Here is a 21386-nt window from a genome sequence, read left to right as displayed (position 1 = left end):
TTTATGTTTATTAATAATAAGTTGAGGTGTGAGTTACCAGCAGTAATTCCATTACTTTAGCCTGCTGATATTAGCTTAGGGGAGAAGCCAGAATCTGACGGTTTGTAGTCTTATTCCTGTTATTGTTTCTTTTCGCCGTGGCTCCCATCGCCCTTATTTGTATTGTTTGTTATTGTTGTTGTTGTTATTTGTAACTAGCTATATTTTTAATATTGTAGGATTTTATATGTTAGGTTGGTTTGAGCCATAGATGTAGGCACCTGAACAGTTTTAATCGCCAAACTGCTGGGCTTAGGGGTTGCTCTTGGTTGGCAGTGATGACAGGAGCTATTGACAGTTGTTTAAGAGAGCGTTATCTACAAAGCTTATTACTGCTTAGGGATAAATAAAGGCGATCTCACTGAATACTGTTGTGCTATGACCTTTTGGCCAGATTGTCCACTCAATTTCAGAGCAACGAAAGCTCCGTTTTAAAGCCAAGCCAGAGAGATTAAACCACCAAAAAGACAGCATAAACAGTGTCCTGTCAATGTAGAGGATGGAAGTCATCCAGGAAAACTTATGAAACCTCTGCTGACATCTGGTTGAATTCATTGTGTATATCCACAAAGAGCAGTAAACCTCAGAGCAACAGTAGCCCAGATCAACTGATCACAGTCTGTACACTAAGAAAATCTACTGAGCCATTACATTATTAATTAAAGAAGTTGATTCAGTACTTTTACTCGAGTATTTTTAACAGTAGTATCTGTACTTCTACTCAAGTACGGAATGTCTGTACTTTTGCCTTTGTACAAAATAGAATGAATAATGCATCATCTGCGCTTTAGTTGGAACAACGTGTCCAAATATGAGAGCTTCAGCTCGCAATGGGTTCACAGCTGAGCAGTTCACTTGCTGAAGACGCGTAGGTGAGTGACAGATAAAACAGGAGAACATTATGATTGTAGACTAAACTCTCCATAGGTAAATGAAATGATGTCCTGTGAACAGGATAAATATTTAAATCAAAGTACAGCGGAACTTGAGCTAGTCCGTCAGTTAAACCCAGAACACAGTATAAATCAGCAGTATAAATTTGTATTTTCAGAGGTAGGAATGAGGAAAATACAAGTTCACTACTTTTTATTTGACCATATTTCAATAGCAACAATGCAACTAGCCTAACGATAAAGTTTTGAACAAATAAATAAATTAGTAAATATTTAAATAAACGGTATATTTGGAAAAACATCCAAACCACTGACATTTCCTGCTAAAAATCCAGGCAGTGTTCTGTTGTGGGGGTCCACATGGTAGCATTATACCATAGATGGCTTTTTTCTCCCCAATGCAAACAGAAACAGGATGAGGAAAAAAACAAAAAGAGCAAATGTGTGTATTTATATGTGCGCACAACACTGAGTAAAAGGCTGGTATGAATTTTCGCTAGGTTGTAAGGTGTGGGGTAAAGTGAAGGCCCCAGCAGACAGGAAGACAATGGACTGGGCGGTGATTTCCTACGCAACTTTAGAAGGCATCTAAGAAATCCACCTCCTTGTTCAAAGAAATTTATGTGTTTGCTTAGTTTGGGCCAAGTTTCTTGTTTAGTGCGTCAGACTGACTTGCACAAGTGTCTGTGTGTTTCTATGTGCAAGCAAATGAGGGTGGAGCACCAGGTGTGATGCCATTACTCTGTCATTATGGCAAATGGAAATCATGTCTTTCAGTGGAAAAGAGGCTTGCCCAAATATCCAGGCAATTGGGTCAGGCCAGGCCAAAATGCATACCTGGGAAAGGTGCCATCATTATTAATCACACACACAAAAAACGAAAACTGGAAAGAGCTGCATATAAAAGTCAAAATCGATCACGCTACCTAGACCTTTAACAGTTTTTACTGATAGCACTTGAACAAGACTTTGAGTTTTTAACATGATCCAACAAAGACTATGATCTAATCTGGGAGTAAAACAGCAAACTCATAATTCAGATTCAACTTACTTTATCTCACTCTGAAAACTCACCGTCTTGGCAAAAAGTGTCTTTAAAAAAAACAAAAACCTGATATGATATTCAACAGTCTGAGTTGCAAAGACGGATGGAAGCCTCATTTCTTGATTCTTTCCCACTAGTGACTATTTCCTTGTTCTAAATTGGCAGCACAATAGCAGATGTTTCCCTCACTAGGCTACAAAACAAAAATATGGAGGGGGGAGAGGGAAAAAAAAATCAAACCCCAATGGCCATTCAACAGAAAGCACCAGTTGACAAAACAGAGAACTACAACACTACAGAACTGCTCACATTAATTTTTGTGAACAGACAGTCACTCAAATTAATCACTGAATTGAATCTTTGCCTTGAAGAATACCATAAATATATAATGTGTGTGGTGTGTATATAATAATGTGTGGCGTTATAATCACTCTGGGGTTAGTTTGATCCTGTGTTTTTATCTTTCACTTTCTTTTTAAACTTGTTTTTATATGAAAACCCGCTAAGCAGCATAAAGAACGAAACCTACAATCCAATAATTACGTCCACTTTACGCATTAACTGGCGAGGTTTGAAAAGAAAGGTCCTGTTCCACATAACTATAATAGTCCCTGTGACTGCACTAAGCTAATATAGCAATCTTACTTTCCAACAGTTTATGTTGCACAAACTAGTATGTTTTAAGCATACTGAACCTTTGTGTATTTGAGGTTTGGCTACTGCTTTATACAGAGTCTGAGCAATTGTCCTCATGTGTGGAGGATACTAAGAATGAAAGCATGATCCGAGGGAGATGGATAAATTCATTAACCAGAGCGCACACTGTTGGTTTAGTAAGTGATTGGTGTTGTGTGTGCTATCCACAGCAGTGAGCAGAAACCCTGACTGGTGGTCTGGCAGTCGCAGCAGAAATCCATCTGGCTGGATTAAGGACTGGACCGATCCAACAAAAAATGTCACTACACGTGAAACCATGTGTGCTGTGTTTCTGATGGTCAGAGGCAGATGCCAGGATTTTGAGTGGCAAGTGGGTGCTAGTAAAATTAGATGACAGGATTGTGGGGACTGTCTATTAAGATACAAAAACTAAAGTCAGAATTCAAAGTGATAGTTGTGTCCGCAACCTCAAAGGGTGGAGTGACAGAGTGGGTGATGGAAAGAAGGGAAAGAAGAAAAAGATTACATGCAGCTGCATCTTAAGTGTCCTTATTCGAGTTCTGTCTTAAAGTGTAGCTGTTTGACACACTGCACAGGACTAACCTTCCTGAAAAGTCATGAACACAATTATGTTAACATGTACAGGCCAGACTTTGAGTGTGACTTTGCGTCAGATTTAAGATTAACATAAGCTAAAGGACAAAATGTGAATCACCCTGTTGGTGATCCACTCCTTCTACTCCTAAAATAAATAAATACATTATTAAATTTATGCCCCTGAAACTGTGGTATTTTTCATAGATTCAATTAAAGATTTTGGGGGGGGGGGGGTTTGCGACAAGCTGCTAGTAAGAAATGCCTAATAAAACAATTTAAGGCTGATTCTTTATCCAGTTGTCTGTCAGAAAGAACACTGTCTTATCTCTTGAGTTAGGTGCCCAAGACATTACATCACAAGGTCTAGCTCAGGGGCGTCCAACTCCAGGCCTCGAGGGCCGGTGTCCTGCATGTTGTAGATCTCACCCTGGGCCAACACACCTGAATCAAATGATTAGTTCATTAGCAGGCCTCTGGAGAACTTCAAGACATGTTGAGGAAGTAAATTAACCATTTAAATCAGCTGTGTTGGATCAAGAACACATCTAAAACCTGCAGGACACCGGCTCCCGAGGCCTGGAGTTGGACATCCCTGGTCTAGCTCCTTGGAATCACAATATAACAAAATGGGAGGTGGCTCAAAGCCTTACACAGTGTGTGTGCATGTGTGTTTGTTAATAGATTAATAAATTTGTTAAATTTATAAACCGAATTAACGAGTGAACGCATGTAAAGCTATTTACCCAAATTCAACATGTTGCAAGTTTTTCATCTCACCTGCATCTATAATAGAGTTTGTGGTCAATTTGCATTCTGGAATTTTGCCCCTAGTCAACAGACTGATGTGTGGCCCTCGGATGTGCGGCCAACTGTGATGACAGTGTTTGTAACGGTGATGCAGCTTGCCATTCTGATGTAAGGTTTGCCTCGGATGGCGGCAGGCACAGATTCTGCTCTGTATCAAGCCAAGCCAGCCAAAAAGCTGTCTGTTGGAGTCTAAAAAAAACATTGACTAAAGCTGCTGCTGATTGTTTCATTTGAACTTGGAAAGCACAAGTGGTAATGCAAATGAGAGTGAAGTGATGAATAGTCGTCCCCTGCCATGAAATCCTGCTTTAATCCATTTGTGTACCCATTCATCACATGCAATGGCTCACACACCACTTGGGCTTCTGCTAACCTGCGATGAATATCACTGCCACATTACGGCATTTTCAAAATTGCATTAATTGGTCTAATAGAGTTACTAAAATTACAGCCCTTTTCCATAGTCTCAGTGTGGCAAACTACAGCTGCAAAATGTTGTGCATGTGAATTTCCACTGCACCTTCACAGCAGTGATATTTTCACTGTGCTCAAGATAAACGGCAAACAACTGCTTTATCCCGCTGAGAGCCAAGTCATCACCAGCATTACTAACCAGAGAGTAAATTTTACCCTAGGCAATCATAATATGTATATTTTGTTTTTTAGTGCTGGCAATCGGGGGAACAAAGAAAATTATTCTTCTAACTGGGACAGATGAAAATTTGTTTTCAAAAACACAAAAAGAAAGAGACCGTTTTGCCATTCCCTAAGTATAGGGTTAGGGTTACCACCAATGGTAAATTAGACCTCTGAGGGATAAAAAACTACCACCACTACTCATAGTTTACATGTGATGTCACATCATTAGAAGAACATCCACCCGCATAGCAAGAAAAAAAGTCTTTTTGCTGCCTGACAGTTACAGTCATTGTAAAAAGAAAGTACATTCACTTCAAACTTGTTTATTTGTATCAGGATATAGTAACAATAATCTGGCCCTTAGCAGGTCTTTTAAATTTAGAAAAATACAACCTCAGATGAAATACAAATTGTGACATATAACACCATGTCATTTATTAATTAAATAAGTCAAAATGCAGAAGCACTGCATGAAAAACTAAGTACACCCTTACTGCTTCCATAACAATCAAGAGGGTAACTAGCATTCAGGTGCCCTTTAACCAAATGTGCTTGACTAAAGGCAGTTTGCTGCTTGTGAGCATTCAGGTGTGTTCATACAATGGCATAAATGATCTTAAAGAAGAAATTGTTGCTGCCCATCAATCTGGGAGAGGTCATAAAGTCCACCGTTGTACAGTGAGAAGTATTACGTGTGAAACATCACAGTAAATCCTACCAGGGGCAAATTCACCCCAAGGTCAGACTATACAATGCTCAGAGAAATTCCAAAACACCCAAGTGCTACATCAAAAACAATAAAAACAGGTATGGATTGTTGCCTCTTCAATGACCATCTTTTATGAACTATTATATCTTTTATTAATAACAGGTTTATTCTTTCAGTTTTAATTAAATAAAAATGCCAGGGAGTTTTTAAATACGATACACCATCCAGCCACTCGACTTAACTGATCACAAAGAGTACAGCACTGCATGCAAACAAACCCTGGCATGCAGTGCAGTGGTCATATCAGGCCAATCATTCTTTCTCCACAGTAACTCAGGTTATCATTGATAGGTCAGTTACACTGGACTTGGTTTATAATTAGATTTAAGTCATATAACCTTTCAAAGTATTGCTGTTCCAGACAACTGACTACTGTGACCCTCACCCTCATGTCCTTCACCTCCCAGACAGCAGCATAATTAACCCACCAAGAACAAAAACAGTCTGTACTTTGGTGCACTTTCATCTTACTAGCTCTGCAACAGCAGGGATGTTTTCCCTGGAAATCTTGGGTGGAAGAATACCAGAGCTGCTTAAAACTATCTTAACAAGATCTAAAGTTCCTTAAGCTTATAACTCCTCAGGAGCCTGCACACTATTGTCACATAATAACATTTAAATTTAAAAATAAAATCTGTAATTTCTATCCACCTTTCCACTTCCTGTCATATGAAGTAAACCTAGCAAGTGCTCCAGCTCATTCGATTCATTCCAGCTGCTCATGTCTCCTTCTTGTGTGCCTTCATTCTCTGGTTATCTTTTTTTTGTCTGAACTGCTGAAATGGTTTTGTTTACATGTTTAACCAGAAGTTTTCTACATATTTTGTAAAGTACTGTGCTTGTTGAAGGTCGCTGGCTGCTCTGGCAGTCTGGCTAATCTCGCCATTGTGCGTGATGCACAATATTACACTTTTAAATCACACAAAAATTACCAGCAATATCACGGACAATATGGTTTGGAAATGATCTAAGTAATTGTTTGAAACTGGTGCGAGTAGACAGTTCTCTTGATTTTTTGGGAAGTTGGAACAGAGTTTTCCCTTCAGTGGTTTAAAAAAAAAATCAGTTCTATGACTGAAAATAACAATAGCATGAAGGTCTTTTTGCCATCAAATTACAGCTGTGGATCTGTCTATGGATCTCGTCAAATCATCAGTAGAATAACATTTAGTATTATGTTGTTGTTGTGGTTCTTCATAACCATCAATTTAACTTTCAATCATGCTACAGTCACACTGAGGAAAACAGTGTCTGAGACTATGGCACGACCAAAACTTAAGCAAGTGTACAATGATGTAATTGCTGCAAGATGGTGACTTAACTGCAGAATAACATATGCACCTGGCAACTTTTCATTTATATATGAATATAAGCGGAATACAACCTATTGCAAAGAGATGAGTCACAGACGAAGTAAAGACCAAGGACTGATTGTACGAAAAGCATTAACAGACAAGAAGCCCAGAGAGTGCAAACCTCCGCCAAAACAGCTCACTTTCTGGGAATCATTTTCTTTTAAGAGAGTAGTATTACTTTTTTATACATTCATTTGTTTTCTTTGTTCTTTTCATACAAACCGTAACAAAAATTGTAATGCACTAAAAACAAGCGCAAAGTGCAGGCTTTTATTTTGTAGGAGTAGTTCATAGAGAAGAGAGTGGATTTTGATTACTATATAATCTATTTTAAAAAACTAACCAGGCAGTTCATTCTCTTTTCTCTTGACAACACTTTCTTTAAAGACATAACACATTTTGGGGTCAACTTGAAAGAAAGGCAGATCTGAAATGTAAAAGTCAGATCAGCGAATATGACATTTATGACAGTGGAATTTTAAGCATAGTTTTAAAGTTCAAAGACATTTTTTTAAAGACCTTATTTGACCTTGAAGCGGTCATATTTGGATCCCCTCCATTCTCCACATGCCCCTATGTTGTCAGTACAAACAATGGCAGTAAGAAAGACAAAGTTTTAAATAGCTCTATATAGGACTGTTATCACTTTGACCTTCAGATCAATCTATGGACCTTGAAGGAGGAGGTCAGAGGTCAAATGTGACACTACACTTTTCGAGCCATCATGTTTGCAGACTCATGAGCTGCCAAAAAGCATAACCAAATTGGTGAAGAAAAATATGCTAAAGCAGCAAGAGTATGCTAAGTAATTTGAATTGACTTTTTTAACGCAATTTTTTTTTTTTTTTAACAGCACAAGAACCAAACTGTTAGATATGCCAAGCATTCAAAATACCTTTAAAGTCCATTAACTGAGTCTACAGCACATATGGGATACCACTGCTTTCGTCTACAAAGCTATTATGTTATCTTCTACTGTCAATAAGAAGCACTTCATTTTGGATTTCACTGTTCAACACCTGTCAATAACTGGGAGCACATATAGGACCGCTCTCACCCAGAAAGCTGGGTTAATTAAGGCTGATTCCCCAATATATGGGAAAGTAATACACAGGGCATGAAAACCGCTGCAGCTCATATTACTAATTATCCCAAGTTATTATAGAAATATTTTCAGTTATTACACGCAATAACTGCTTCTGCAATGTGTTGTCCAGTCCAATCAAGTCATCTATGAGGAAAATTCTCTGACCCGCCAGGCTGAGACTGTAGAAAACATAATTCTACCCTAATACAACTACACCCAATGTTCTGCCAAATGCCAGCTACTACCCTCTAAGGACTGGAGTGAGAAGCAGCCTTAAGTTTTTTCTTTACTGTTCTTGCCTTGTTTTTTTAAATTAGTCATTGGGTAAGAGGTGGAAAGAAAGTAGCTGCACAGCCATTATTTTGCATACAAACATTTAATAAAAAAGACACGTGCTCCCGAGCTCACACTCACCGCATATACATGTACACTCACACGTACACACACCACCGCCAGGCATGAAAACCCTCCAGTCAGCTGTATGCCAGTAATGATCCTTCTCTGGCACTGTGAGTGCGTAGCATGAATATGTCGCTAACCAGCTGCACTCACACTGTTCACACATCTGCTTTTTATATTATGTACTTGGTACATTCTGAAACAAATTCTCTCTCAGCCCTTTGCCATTTATTTATTATATACCTTTACCCCAACCCTTGTGTCTATTTGGTAGCATGTAAATGGTGCACTGTTGTGGTCAGTTGAAAAATCTAGTGAGACATCGTTAAACAAACTAGACTAAACAAAGGAAAGCGGTGCCGCTGGCTGGCGATTCCTCTACTGATGCTAGGCTAACAAAGGGATAAAAATCTATCATATCTTTATCCTTCAGATAAAAATTGGTGCAAAATAAACCTACAACAGACATTCTAATAAAGCTTTCAGTCAACATCTGACAACTGTTGAACCAAACACACAGAATATGAAGCTGGAGTCTGCCACAAGAACCTGACAAAGTTGTCTCACCCTGTGATGTGCTCACTTAAATCAGCACCTGCAGAACACCAGACACAGACATGACAGAGCAGTCGACTTTACGGATGGAAAAGAGGGTGGTGAAAGGGAAAGTAACAACATAAAACCAGCTGGAGGGAATGACAAAGGTTTCTTTTAGTGGCAATCCTGATTGGCACCTAATGTTGTCCCTGGGCATTTCAAGACTCGTAAAACTTTAATGTGCAGTTCAATAACAATTCCCCCCCCCTCTTCCACTTCTTTATTCTTCCACTGTGGGATTAGAGAGCCAGGGCCAAACCTCAAAGAAATTGCAAAATGAGTGGCACAAGGTTGTCCAGGGAGTTAGAATAGCTGCCAATAATGACAAGACAACCAGCACATTTGAACAAATTTGACCAAAAGAAAATGCACACTATTTCGGTTTCTAAAGAAAACAATAAAACCTCCGTGTCTAAATAACTGCAAGTCTGCAATATTAACTAAGCTGAGACTTTTCTGAAAGTCTCCCTGCATGCCATTTGGTTTCGGTTTCCCACTGCAAAGCACATCGTACCTGGCAAAAGATTTTTTTGGTACTGCTTCAGTCGAGATTCTAAACCATGTAAGCCAGCACTAAAAGGTAACATGTAAACACTGCAGGCTGCTGACAGGCCAGAAACAAGCGACATATGTGCAACATAGGATGTGCAACATGGGACATGAAATTACTCAAACCTTCCAGTTTTCTTCCTTTTAGCAGTCTTTTTTGTCCTCCATTCCTTCAGCCTTTACAAGGATTTATAAGCAGTTTGATGCGATGCTACCATGCCCACTATCTAAACAGGAATGGGTACTATGTAAATTACTGAGTCGAGTTGAGCCATGTCATGCAATAGAAATTGGGCAAGAATGGAAAAAATTAAATGTAAGGTGTCCACCAGCATGGACTATGTTACCACTGATCCTCTGCAACAAGCTGGCATGTCTGTCTTTGTGTCTGGCAAGCTCTAACATCATGGTAATCATCTCAGCTTAATGTCCCATTTAGTATATTATAAACTCCTTTATTAACGATTTAAGGACTCTCATGGGAGATGAATCTTTCACACACATGGTTAGAGATTCAGGATTCATCACCATGCACAAGACTGCCATGAGATAAGCCTGTGAAAAGCCAAGTCTAGATAAAACACTTCACGAGAGTGCCATCCTGTGGTAAAGTAAAACAGCACTAATCAGAAGCTCATTTTGGATTAAGCAGGGCTTAACCAGAAAACACTAAAGTGCTGTCTTAGACAGTATGTTCAACAGTGCCTGAATGTCTTTGTAAGGCTTCTCATGGTATTCCTCTGAAAGACCCCTAAACACTTATGTTACCTATTAATATCACATTTGTTTTATTTTCTCTGGACCCTGTATAGGATATGTGTGGGAAGATCTTCATCCTGTACATACTTTATTATGGTCAAGATAATGACAGGACCTTACTTTACAAAATGAAGAAAGCGGTTACTAACTTACCTTAGATATATTCCAAAATACACTGACATTTAACTCCATCCAACAGAATTCAAAATATAACAATAACAATAATGATGTTTTCTGCATTTGAGCAGGTGTATACTTACTTTGTAAGGAAGAAGGTGGAGTTTTCTCTGCTCTTAGTGAAGGTGATGGGGAGGAATCTCAGGGTGATGTTCATCTTCCTGGCATTAGAGGCCAGTTTCTTAGACTGAAGAACAGAAAAATAAAGATAATATAGTTCCAATGTAAAGTTAGATTAATTGTGTCAATCAGCAATGACTCTCATTAATTTATTGCCATTTTAAGCATAAATAGCAAAAATTATACGTGGTTGTTTTCAATGTGAATGCTTGTTTTTAATTAATTGAATATATTTACGATTTACAATACAAAATGTAAAGTTAAAATAATCTGTTGCAGCCCCATCAGTAGAACAACCCTGTACAGCAGTGACTCCCAAGCAGGGGTACAAGTTCTCCAGGTGGTACTTCTGCAGCCAGGATACATGGAAGGATAGGAGATGGGAATAAATATGCCAAATCTATACCAACAGCTGAAACTGTAAACTAATAAGTGTGGATAATGGTTGGCTAAACACAACAAATAAACAGTAGATAAACATTTATGTTAAACTGGTACTGAAACATAATGTATAAACCATACAAAAGATTCACTACATGCCATGAAATGAATAGCTGTCAAAAAGTATGAATGAATGAACAAGGTGATTCCCAAATAACACTTAGATGAAAACTTGGCACATTGTACACTGAGGAAAGTGGAAGACAAATGAAGAAGTGGCAGGACTAAAAAAGCTATGATAAACTGTCCTGGAGAAATAGGAAAAAAATCCAACAAGCGCCTGACAGAGGACCTGAAAGATGCATCTGGCTCTTCAGTTGGTCCATCTACTGTTCACTGAAGACCCATCACAAATGGTTTGAGTGCAAGTGAGGCTGTCAAACAGCCATTATTAAGAAGGGAAACGGGGAGAAAAAAGAGCGGTGTGCCAAATTACACAAGTGGCAACAGGTCTCATGGGGTGGATAAATCCAAATTTGACATTTTTAGTTCAAATCGTAATTATGTATAGAAAAGGGCAAAAGGAGGAGGGGTACAACAGTGAGAGTACAGATTGTCATATGTCTGTGATGGTTCTCAGTCATCCAGGTCATTGTAGTCTAAGGAGCTTGGAAAGAAAAGCATCTGGACTTTTAAGTTTTCTTGAAGACGTTTCATCCAAGAAGCTTCTTCAGTTCTAAGAGCAACTGGCGGAGAGTCCCAGATTTTAAGCCCTATGGGAGTGTCCCCAAGAGGGTCATGGACCTTCTATTGATCCTCTACCTAATCAGACGACCCAAGGTGTGAAATCAGGTGTGGGTCACAATCAGCCAAGGTATCGGGTGAACCCATTGTGAAGCCTAGCCCCACCCTGTCATGTGATTTACTGAGGTCAAATAGCCCAGGATGTGAGTGGGCATTAAGGCCTCTGGGAAGGGATCTCAAAACTGGATTATAGGCTGTATCCCAATTCAGGGTCTGCAGTCTTAAAGGCTGCATTTTAAGGCCGATTACGTCACAGCGGCGCGCCGAAGGCTGTCCCAATTCAAAGGCTGCTCGAAATGCGGCCCTGAAATGCGGCCTTCATTTCCCTGAATTTTAAGGCTGTGGCGGTGTAGACTTCGTGGCCCAACATATCCCACAATTCATAGCGCGGCAGTCACTGTGGATAATTTTGCCGCAGACGGCAGAAGCGGAGCGGCCGAAGAGTAAACTGTTAAACGTAAGTACTGAATATGATGTCACTTATTTATGTGCAAATGTTTAATAATGAGGAACATTAAAACATTACTGTTGGCCACATGTCGGCAAAGTTATTTGCCATTAGCGATGTTTGTACTTTCAGCGTTTACTTGGTTTTAAAGCCTTTAAAATATAATAATACAATAGTTGACCTTAATCTTACAGAGAATGCGATGATTTTATGGATAATTAAAGTCAGTCATATATCCACAAACACAACAAGCTGAAAGTCAGTGAATGCTGCTCGGTTTGCAGTCCTGAATATGACGGCACAAGCAGGATTCACTGCACTGTTAATGTTGGCTGTGTTATATTGCTGCCTCTGTTCGGTGGTGTCGAGCCAAACGGACTTTAACGTGTGTTTGAACGAGCTGACGGTTCACTCGTTAAGCTGAAAGAAAGATGCTTTAATCACAGGAGTCACACATGTGTCCACTGTACCATCTGGAACTCTTCTTGTTTAGCACTCGTAATAACACAAACACTAAATCCTCCTTCTCTTGTGCTGTTTTGTAGCAGTGTATACACCTGAGACTGTCACCTGTCTGTCTGTCCTGCACTCTCTCTCTGTTTCTTTCTCTCTGATTGTGGAATAAAAGTATGAACATGTATTTATAAGTTACACTTGTGTTTGAATCCTGCAGCTTATCACACATTTGATTTCCATGTGTGACGACTGCAAGTGTCCAGAGTGAGGACAGACTGAGGGACCCACTGCTGCACATCATCTGTGAGGCTTTGCACCCCTGATGATCCACCAGGACAAACTCAGCAGTGTGTGAGGAAGAGGAGGAGGAAGAGCCAGCAGCAGCTGACAGATGGAGAGAATAGACAGACTGTTCCCTGTTTGTGAAGGACTGCTAGGAAAGTTTAAAATAACTAATTGTCTGTCCTGAATCAGGCTTATTAGGTAATGTTCAAATAATGTTATCATTCCAGTGTTTTCAGTGTGGGAGAAAGTACTCAGGGCCTTCAAGTTACACACTATGAAAGGCAGCAACAAGTTTAATATTCAGAAACCTAAAATGTATCAGCAGCAGAATGGAGCTAAAAATAAATGTTTGTTTCAGTTCTATGAAGCTTTGAGTATTTTGGATTAGTAGCACTGCTGTGTTTGTTGCATCATATTGTTGTAATTGTTTATATGCTTTATGTATTCTGAGGTAAGTTGATCTATAGTGTTACATCATATTCTATAAGGATGTTACGTGTTTGTAGACTTTCTGCCCAGTTTGACCCATTTAGCAGAAGTCAGCCTGTTTAAGGCTCTGATATTTATTCTGTATGACTTAAAGCAGTTATGACATGGTCTGATTTTCTCACCCAATAAAGGAATATTTCATATATCAGTCTACTCTTCATTCTATCAGAAACAGTTATCACAGCTCGTACATTTTCTTTTTACACATATATGTAAGCATTGAGCCAAATTTAGTAATGCCAACATATTAAACAGACAATATTTGTCTCTTATATATATATAATACATCTATATATACACTGTCAAAGGTACTTGTCTTTGAGTGAAGATTTAAGGTGATAGGAAATATAAACTGCAACTTGAATCTTTACTGAAGCTCAGTATTTGACACAGAGTTCACTCACATGAATTTCACTCACATGTGCTGTACCAGTGTACCTGCACATGTGATGTGACAATAGAAGTGATTTGATTTGAGAGTTCAAACTCACTGCTGTAAAAACTTCTGATGATTAATATAATAACTATAATACTGGCCATATCATATTTACACTGACTTTAGTCTCATGAACAACATTAACTAATTGTTATTTACTAGCTAATCTTACATGACTGTTCAGTACAGAACTGAAGGCCAACAATCATGTTTTACAGTCCTGTGGTCTCAGCCTCAGATACTTATTAAATCACACAAAGCTCGTGTAGGAACAAACACACGAACAAAATATGTTCTCCTTCATTTCTGTCAAACAAAGCTGTATGAAACGTTTCCAGCGGTTGGTGTTATGGTTGCTAGGCAACCTGGGCAGCGCGACGGAGGCTAGACCGTCCCATTTCACAAGCCTCGCACTTCCGGCCTTAGCGGTCTTTGAGTACGCGGCCCTTGAGGATCGTTGAGGCTGTGTACTTTAAGGCTGCAGACCCTGAATTGGGATACAGCCATAGATGGCAGACAGTTGGAGTCGTAAGCCACCACCTCTGTTCAAAGATGGCCGTTCACAGTGGCTTACGAACCTTCACAGACATGCTCGTTAAAGATTGTCATACCAAATACTGCTTATTAGAATCTCATCTCATATTTTGATAGAGAAAAATAAAGTAATGAGGGGTCCCTCGAGACATTATGAAGATCCCAAAGTAAGTAGAACCAAACAGCTAGTAGACTTTAAGAGATATCTCAGCAGCATACATCTAACAAAACAGCTGTTCAAGGAAACAGGAAATGGTGTTGAAGACAGCCTCTATTCCTAGTAAATAACAGATACATTGGAACCTAGGCTGACCTTCCAGTTCTGTGAAAAAGTTGTTGGGGGAGGGGTATTGTCACGGTACAAATACATCCAATTACCAAACATCTGTTTTACACCAATAACTACAGCTGTGTGAGTTTCAATAGCAATCAAACCAAAGATGGCCTGAACTCCTACTGCCCTCATTTAAATTTGAAAAGACAAGCATTTCCTTTCTGGCTCCTTTATCACTTCAGATTGGCAGTAAGAGACAGTAAAAAAGATTTATTAAAAAGGTGCGGATATAGAGGGCCAGTAACAGATTACCGCACTTGCAATGTTCTGGAGAAAAACCCAAATCCCAGAGCTCATCATGCGCCAAGCCTTTATCTTTCCCTGAGAATAAGCCTCATTATTTTGATTGATCTATAACAGCTGAAGCAGTGACTGCTTCCCATAAAAGAACACAAATTACTTCAAGCTATCAAATGCCACTTGAACTGTGTTGCAGTAAAAGAACAGGTAATAGCTGGTATGAAGTATTACACAAAAGAATGTTGGTGGTTTGAAGAAAAAAAATGTTGAAATTGTGTTATTGCAGCCACAAATTACACAAGCAAAGCAATAAAAGCAGAAAGAGAAAAACACTTATGGGATATTGGATATGTCTGATGTGGATCTGATACTATTATTATTTTCACTGCTGATTTTCAAGATGTATATATTGTATCGGTACATTCATCGGCCATTTTGTTAGGTACACCTGTTGAACTGCACATTACCCCAAATATATAATCAGCCAATCACATGGAAGCAACTCAGTGTGACTTTAAATATGACAAAGTTGATGGTGCCAAATGGGCTCCTCTGAGTATTTAAGAAACTGATGATTTTCTAGGATTTTCCCACACAACCATCTCTAGGGTTTATAGAGAAGAGTCCAAAAAAGAAAAAAAAAATATTCGGTGAGCATCAGTTCTCTGGGAGAAAATGCCTAGTTTATGTGAGAAGTCACACCTGCGTAGAATGGCCATACTGGTCCAAGCTGATAGGAAGGAAACTGTACCTCAAATAACCATTCCTTCCAACCAATGTATGCAGAAGAGCATTTCTAAAAACAACACACTGAACTTTGAAGCAGATGGGCTACAGCAGCAGAAGAGCACACATTCCTTCTGAAACATTTGAAAGGTGGGGTCATGGGTAGGCTGGTGGGGGTGGTATAATTAGGATTAGAATTCAACTTTATTGTCATTGCACATGTCACAAGTACAAGGCAACGAAATGCAGTTTGCATCCATCCAGAAGAGCTCTAGCAATAATATAGATGTATTAGAAAATATGGGTCTGTTATAGGTATGTTAAATGTTAGCTATAGCTGTCGTGAGTGTACAAGCTATGTACAGGCTATGAACAGGTTATAAATATGGTTAAAAATATGAAAACTACACAGAAATATGAAATATGAAAACTATACAGATATACAATTGCGAGTATTAATAAACACTTGTAAACAGTTGTAAAAACTATAATTATTGTATTGTACAGTATGATTGTCTATACAGCATTTACAGTAGTGCAGTTGAGATCAGTGAGATATATGGATAAATTATGCAGTAGTTATATAAAAACGGTTCAATGTTATTATTGTATGCATGACGGTACAGTTGGCTATTTGTTCGTTTTGTCTATTGTGTGTGTGTTCAGTTATGGGTGGTTGTGGGTGTGTGCGTATGTTCAGTCCATGCGTTTAATGTGGATGAGATGTCAGGAGGCCTGGTGATGGTAACGGTGAGGAATATCAAATGAGGATCTTTACATGTGTGTATTGTTGCTGACCATGTGAACTCTTTTTGGACAAAGCGTTTCCTGATGGCTGCTTCTAGTAGCATAATGAGCCATGTCAGAAAGCTCAAATTATCTCACGCCAATGTCATGATGATGAGTTCACTGCACTCAAATGACCTCCACAGGCAACAAATCTCAAATCAATAGAACACCTTTGGGATGTGGTGGAACAGGAGATTCTCATCACAGATGTGCAGCAGCTGCCTAATGCTACAAATTATGAATCAGAATTGGAGGAATGCTTCCATCACCTTGGTTCAATCTGGTACTAGCAAAGTGTATTTAATAAAGTGTCGACTAAGTGTATGTGCACCACACTTTTAAAGTGGTTTTGGCTTTTCTACGAGGTTTCACCAGGGGTCGTAAACAGTTCTCCAATAAACTGTGCTTATCTGTTATTCTCCTCAGCAGGTAGCTCCACATGTTTGATTTGGCAGATTTTTCACTACTGTCGCACTTCCTTATGAAGGGATTTGGGTCTTCTCCCAGATTTAAAATTTTTGCTTGTTAGGTAAATATGTAAACCTCTACACTATTGAACCAGTCTATTAGGACAAGATGAATAAAGGTATATGGTTCTAGTAAGCACCATTATTTTAAATAGCACAACTCACCCTATTTTAATTTATTATACTAACATTTAAAACTCATATTTAAATCTTTTTTATGCTTGTAACATCATAAAACAAATAAAGGTATACATCTCTCCCAAATATTTTATTACTGGGCTTAACCTCTGAGGGGCAGTACGAGTTGAATTCAGTGGAAATCTCATCTAGCTAGAATGAGCCACAATTATTAGGGTTTGTTACTAAAAACAATACAAGAATTTCTCTGTACTATGTCCTGGATTAATGCTCGCATATGCCCAAAAATTTAAAACAAGACAACATTCAACATACTAAATCTATAAACGCAGGACTTACTTTGACAGTGACACGAGGAGCCTGGACGAGGTTGTCTCTGGTGGCACCATTAGCAAATCGGCCAGTATCCTCCAGAAACCTGTAATCTACAGTTGAGACAAAGCCCCAATGGTAATTATGAAAATGAGAAAATAGCACATTTCTATGATAACACACATTAATAGAATGACTTATACCAGCAAAGAGGCTGCTCACCACTGAGAAGTGTCATTTCATCAAATTGTGACAGTGTCACAAATGCTGTTTTATTTCTAACGCCACTGCATCCTGAAGCTTCCTTGTGCTTCTTCACACACAGCAAGCTACAAAAGATAAACAGACAGTCATGGTAGGCAGTCAATTCATTATTTAAACAGAGTTTAGGTTGGAATGATTAAGCCAGTTCACATAGTGCAAAAAGCACAGGTTTCAAAAAAGGGCACTGTGTGAAATGTAAATAAAAACAGAATGTAGCATTGTGCTAATCAATGTAAACCATAAATCCTTGCCTAAAAGGGAACCAAAGAAAAATGTTAAAAACAAACAAACTGTACTGTTGTTTCTTTTTTTTCTTTTTTTAAATAACCCAAGGAATATTTAGTAATACTGCCTGACACGGGATGTTTGACATTTTTAAATAATAAAAGACTAAAGATGATTTTGGTAGTCAACTAATCTGTCACTTTTTCTTTGATTAGTCAACGATTATTTCAGTAGCTCTTATCTCCACTTCTGTTCTAGGTTCCAGTATCTCACCTGCTCAACTCTGTGAATCACCCTGTTGTCTCATCCAACAGCAAATTATTATTATAGTAATTGATATAGTAATTATTATTACTATATCAGATATTAGAAATAAAGTGTGGTTTTTGAAAGATCTTAACCCTTTAAAGCTTGAACCATGAAATAATTGCCAGGAAAATCCTATACACATGTTTGGCATTTTCTTAAAAATACATTGTGCAGTTTATTTTGTTTTTAGGGGGAATTGAACTGATGATGCAGAAGTCTTAAAAACTCATGTATAAAAGGAGATCTAAGGGGTTAAATATAAAAACTTACACTCCTTCATACCAAACACAAAAACCTTGGGATTTCACCTGAGCATGACTAGGCCAGTTTTCGCACTCTTGCTGAGAGACAGATATGTGGCCCAAGTCATACCAGAGACCGTATTCCTAGAAACTATGTAAAAGGAATGCTGAATGATGCCCGAAACAACAGGCAACAATCTGAGAGTGGAAAGCACATTTGTTAGCCCCCATCAGATAAATCTTAAAGAAATGTTTAGCAATGACATTTTTGTACCATTCAGTATTAGAAGGTGAAGTTGTAAATGCTTTAGCATCGACAGAATTCAAAGAACGGGCAACGGACCATTGAGATTTTGTGAGGCATGCTGTTCTGAGGCATGCTGATGCTGGACATGAATCAAAGGAAAGTTCAGAAAGTAAAAACAAAAACACGGCCATCTGTCAGTCATCGATATTATTTATCTGCACGTAAGGGTGGAAGATGTGGAAGATTGTAATTCTTAGGTTACCGTTTTTTTTCTTCTGTTTTTTAAATATCGATGGAAACAAATGGAAGACAGAATTATGCTATCCCAGTGCAGCTTTAACACTACAAACACGAAATTCTGTCTGTGATGACATTGTAAATGTTATGTCTCTTTTTTTCTGCATGAAATCTTGGACCTAATAAATTAAGGACATACCATAGATAAAAAAAGATTGTGAGATGTGATTAAATGAACACTTAACTTCAAAAATGTTGGGACCATTTTCCATCAGTGCGATGCTCAATCTAGAATTTAGCTTTTTGCCAATGACAAAAAGCTGAAACTACCACAGCACTATTAACTGCTTGGCTAAAAAATGGAAACCTCTGGTGTTATTGGCTATGGGACAGACTCTGGCAACTAGTATACCGATGACTGCCAGACACAGCCCGCTAAATCTGTCATGAGTTTCTTTGGACAACTTGTCAAACTGTCTGCTTCTCAACTGCACTACCTTGATGGAAAAGAGGTAATGACAAAGGTTTCAGAATTGGGGGTCTGTGCAATTTGAAATGAAATGATCACAGCCCAAATACAGTTTAGAGTGTCCACCACATACCTCATTAACTGTTGACGAATAAGTGCCATTTCTGTACACAGTCAACACATTATGAGAGCTGGAGTTAAAATGTGATTGGACCTCACTTATGAATGCTGTCCAGTACACCCATGCATACAGAAGTACTGTTTATTCTCTGACAGTATTTGAAACTCAGTTCACATATTTCAAATTAAGATGCAGAAATATGTCCTCTTCCATGGATCCATGCTCTATTATTACATCATTATTATTATTATTATTCTATAGCAGCACAATGTGCTCTCTGCTAGGTGAAAGCAAACAATGCAACAGCAGTGGGACACTTTACAAAGTGAAAATGTGTTGCAGTTTTAAATTACTTTACAATAAGGTCACTTTCTATTCCACTTAAAATACGTGTGTATTAACAAATTTTTAAGAGTATCAATAAATCAATAATAGTCACAGCCTGGAAAAAGGTGATAAAAGAATAAGAGCATTAACTTCTACATTTTGAATTAATAAAGGCCTAAAGAGGTGAAGTCATCCAGTGGATTACAAAAGCACAATTAGTCTTAACCACATTATGGATAAGCAGCTTTGTTAAATATACTGTCTTTTTTGTGTGTATTTGCTGCTAAGACTTTAGCACTTAATCAGAGGATATTCATCTCACCTGCAGGAATGTGTAAGGCAGGCTGGACACCTGTACTTGGCCTCCTCTGATCCACAAACACCACAACTGCAGGACAGACAACACGTCAAACTGTGAGTGTGTTTACAGTTAAGGTGGGGTTAACAAGTAACGGTGCTCAACACGCACACATAACCAGTAGTTAAGCCAGAAGATGTTTTATGTGTGACAAACTTTAGGAGATATAGCCAGCATATATACATATATATATATTAAAAGGTGAAAGGAAGTGTTAATAAACGAAGAAGAAAAAGAGTGAAAAGTTTGGCGTTGGTGGTCTTACTTGAAGCTAACTAATAGCCTGATAACTTCGTAGCTGCCTAGCGCAAACATATTACAATAAGTAGCATTTTGTATGTGACAGCAGATCTATCTGCTACTCGGTTAACAAATACTAGGATTATGCCGACTCTAAAAAGTGAAGCTGAGCAAACAATCTTTACAGCAAACGCAAAATATTGTCCTAGGTTTGTGGCTGAGCTGCAGTCCGTTTAAATCGCTTACCTGGAAAGAGACATCTTTCTTTTCTTCCCTCTCTGCTCTTCTTCGGTGCTGCCATTTTCGACTTTGTTCTCCGCAGATGACATTATGTGTGTTGTTGGGAGAATTACTGAGCTCATAACGGGAGAATTGTAGTTACACGCGGACGAAACGACACGCCGGGATCAAAACAAATGCTCTTCCGCCCCGGTGCCAGCACGTGGAGACAAGTTCCGGTTGGAAAATGTGCTCATTGGCGCCTCTCGGTGTCTGCGCGTCAGAAATGCATCCCGTGATCAGCTCGCCAGCACTGTTTTTGTTGTTTGTTTGTTTGTTGTTATTTTTGTTCTCTGTGCCTGCCAATGTATCCAAGCTTAAAATAGCTTAACAATATACACGGATATTAGAATATGCAAGAAGTAAGAGCAATAATGGGTCGCTGGGCAGTATAGTAGCTACATGAGCTCAGACCCTCTCACAAGATGCAGCACTTATTTGAGTTTTTCTCACGAGATTTCTAGGTGTGTTTATATAGGCTGTGTTTATTAAAGGAGTGGGTGATATGAATTAACATGCCCATGCACCATATTCAACATCCCTCTAAAAACTGATCAGCAGTTTAAAAAGAAAAGTGAATTCATCCATCCATCGATCTTCTTAATCACTTGTCTAATTCAGGATCGCAGAGAAGCTGAAGCCTATACCACCTGCACACCCTGAACTGGTCATCATTCTATTGTATGACCAATACATAAAAACAGCCATTCATGCTCACATTTGCTCCTTGATTTAGAATC

The 21386-nt window shown here is 38.7% G+C and overlaps 1 protein-coding gene across 3 annotated transcripts in view; it reads right to left on the bottom strand.

The window, feature by feature from the left end:
- Window positions 1-20873, bottom strand: part of znhit6 (zinc finger HIT-type containing 6) — a 36909-nt gene extending 16036 nt beyond the window's left edge. Inside the window, exons 1-5 of one of the 3 annotated variants that reach the window (XM_019347025.2) lie at window positions 20614-20873; window positions 20092-20157; window positions 17551-17657; window positions 17356-17441; window positions 10453-10556 (exon numbers count right to left, since the gene is read on the bottom strand). In XM_019347025.2, the coding sequence (XP_019202570.1) occupies window positions 10453-10556; window positions 17356-17441; window positions 17551-17657; window positions 20092-20157; window positions 20614-20729 (479 nt within the window). In that variant the 5' untranslated portion in view covers window positions 20730-20873. The remainder of the gene's footprint in view (window positions 1-10452; window positions 10557-17355; window positions 17442-17550; window positions 17658-20091; window positions 20158-20613) is intronic. The other 2 variants (XM_013275839.3, XM_005457123.4) reach the window with 2 other exon arrangements.
- Between the last annotated feature and the right edge of the window lie 513 nt (window positions 20874-21386).

Source organism: Oreochromis niloticus, linkage group LG17 (assembly GCF_001858045.2).
Source record: "Oreochromis niloticus isolate F11D_XX linkage group LG17, O_niloticus_UMD_NMBU, whole genome shotgun sequence".
Lineage (NCBI taxonomy): Eukaryota > Metazoa > Chordata > Actinopteri > Cichliformes > Cichlidae > Oreochromis > Oreochromis niloticus.
This window is presented reverse-complemented; position numbering and strand designations above follow the sequence as displayed.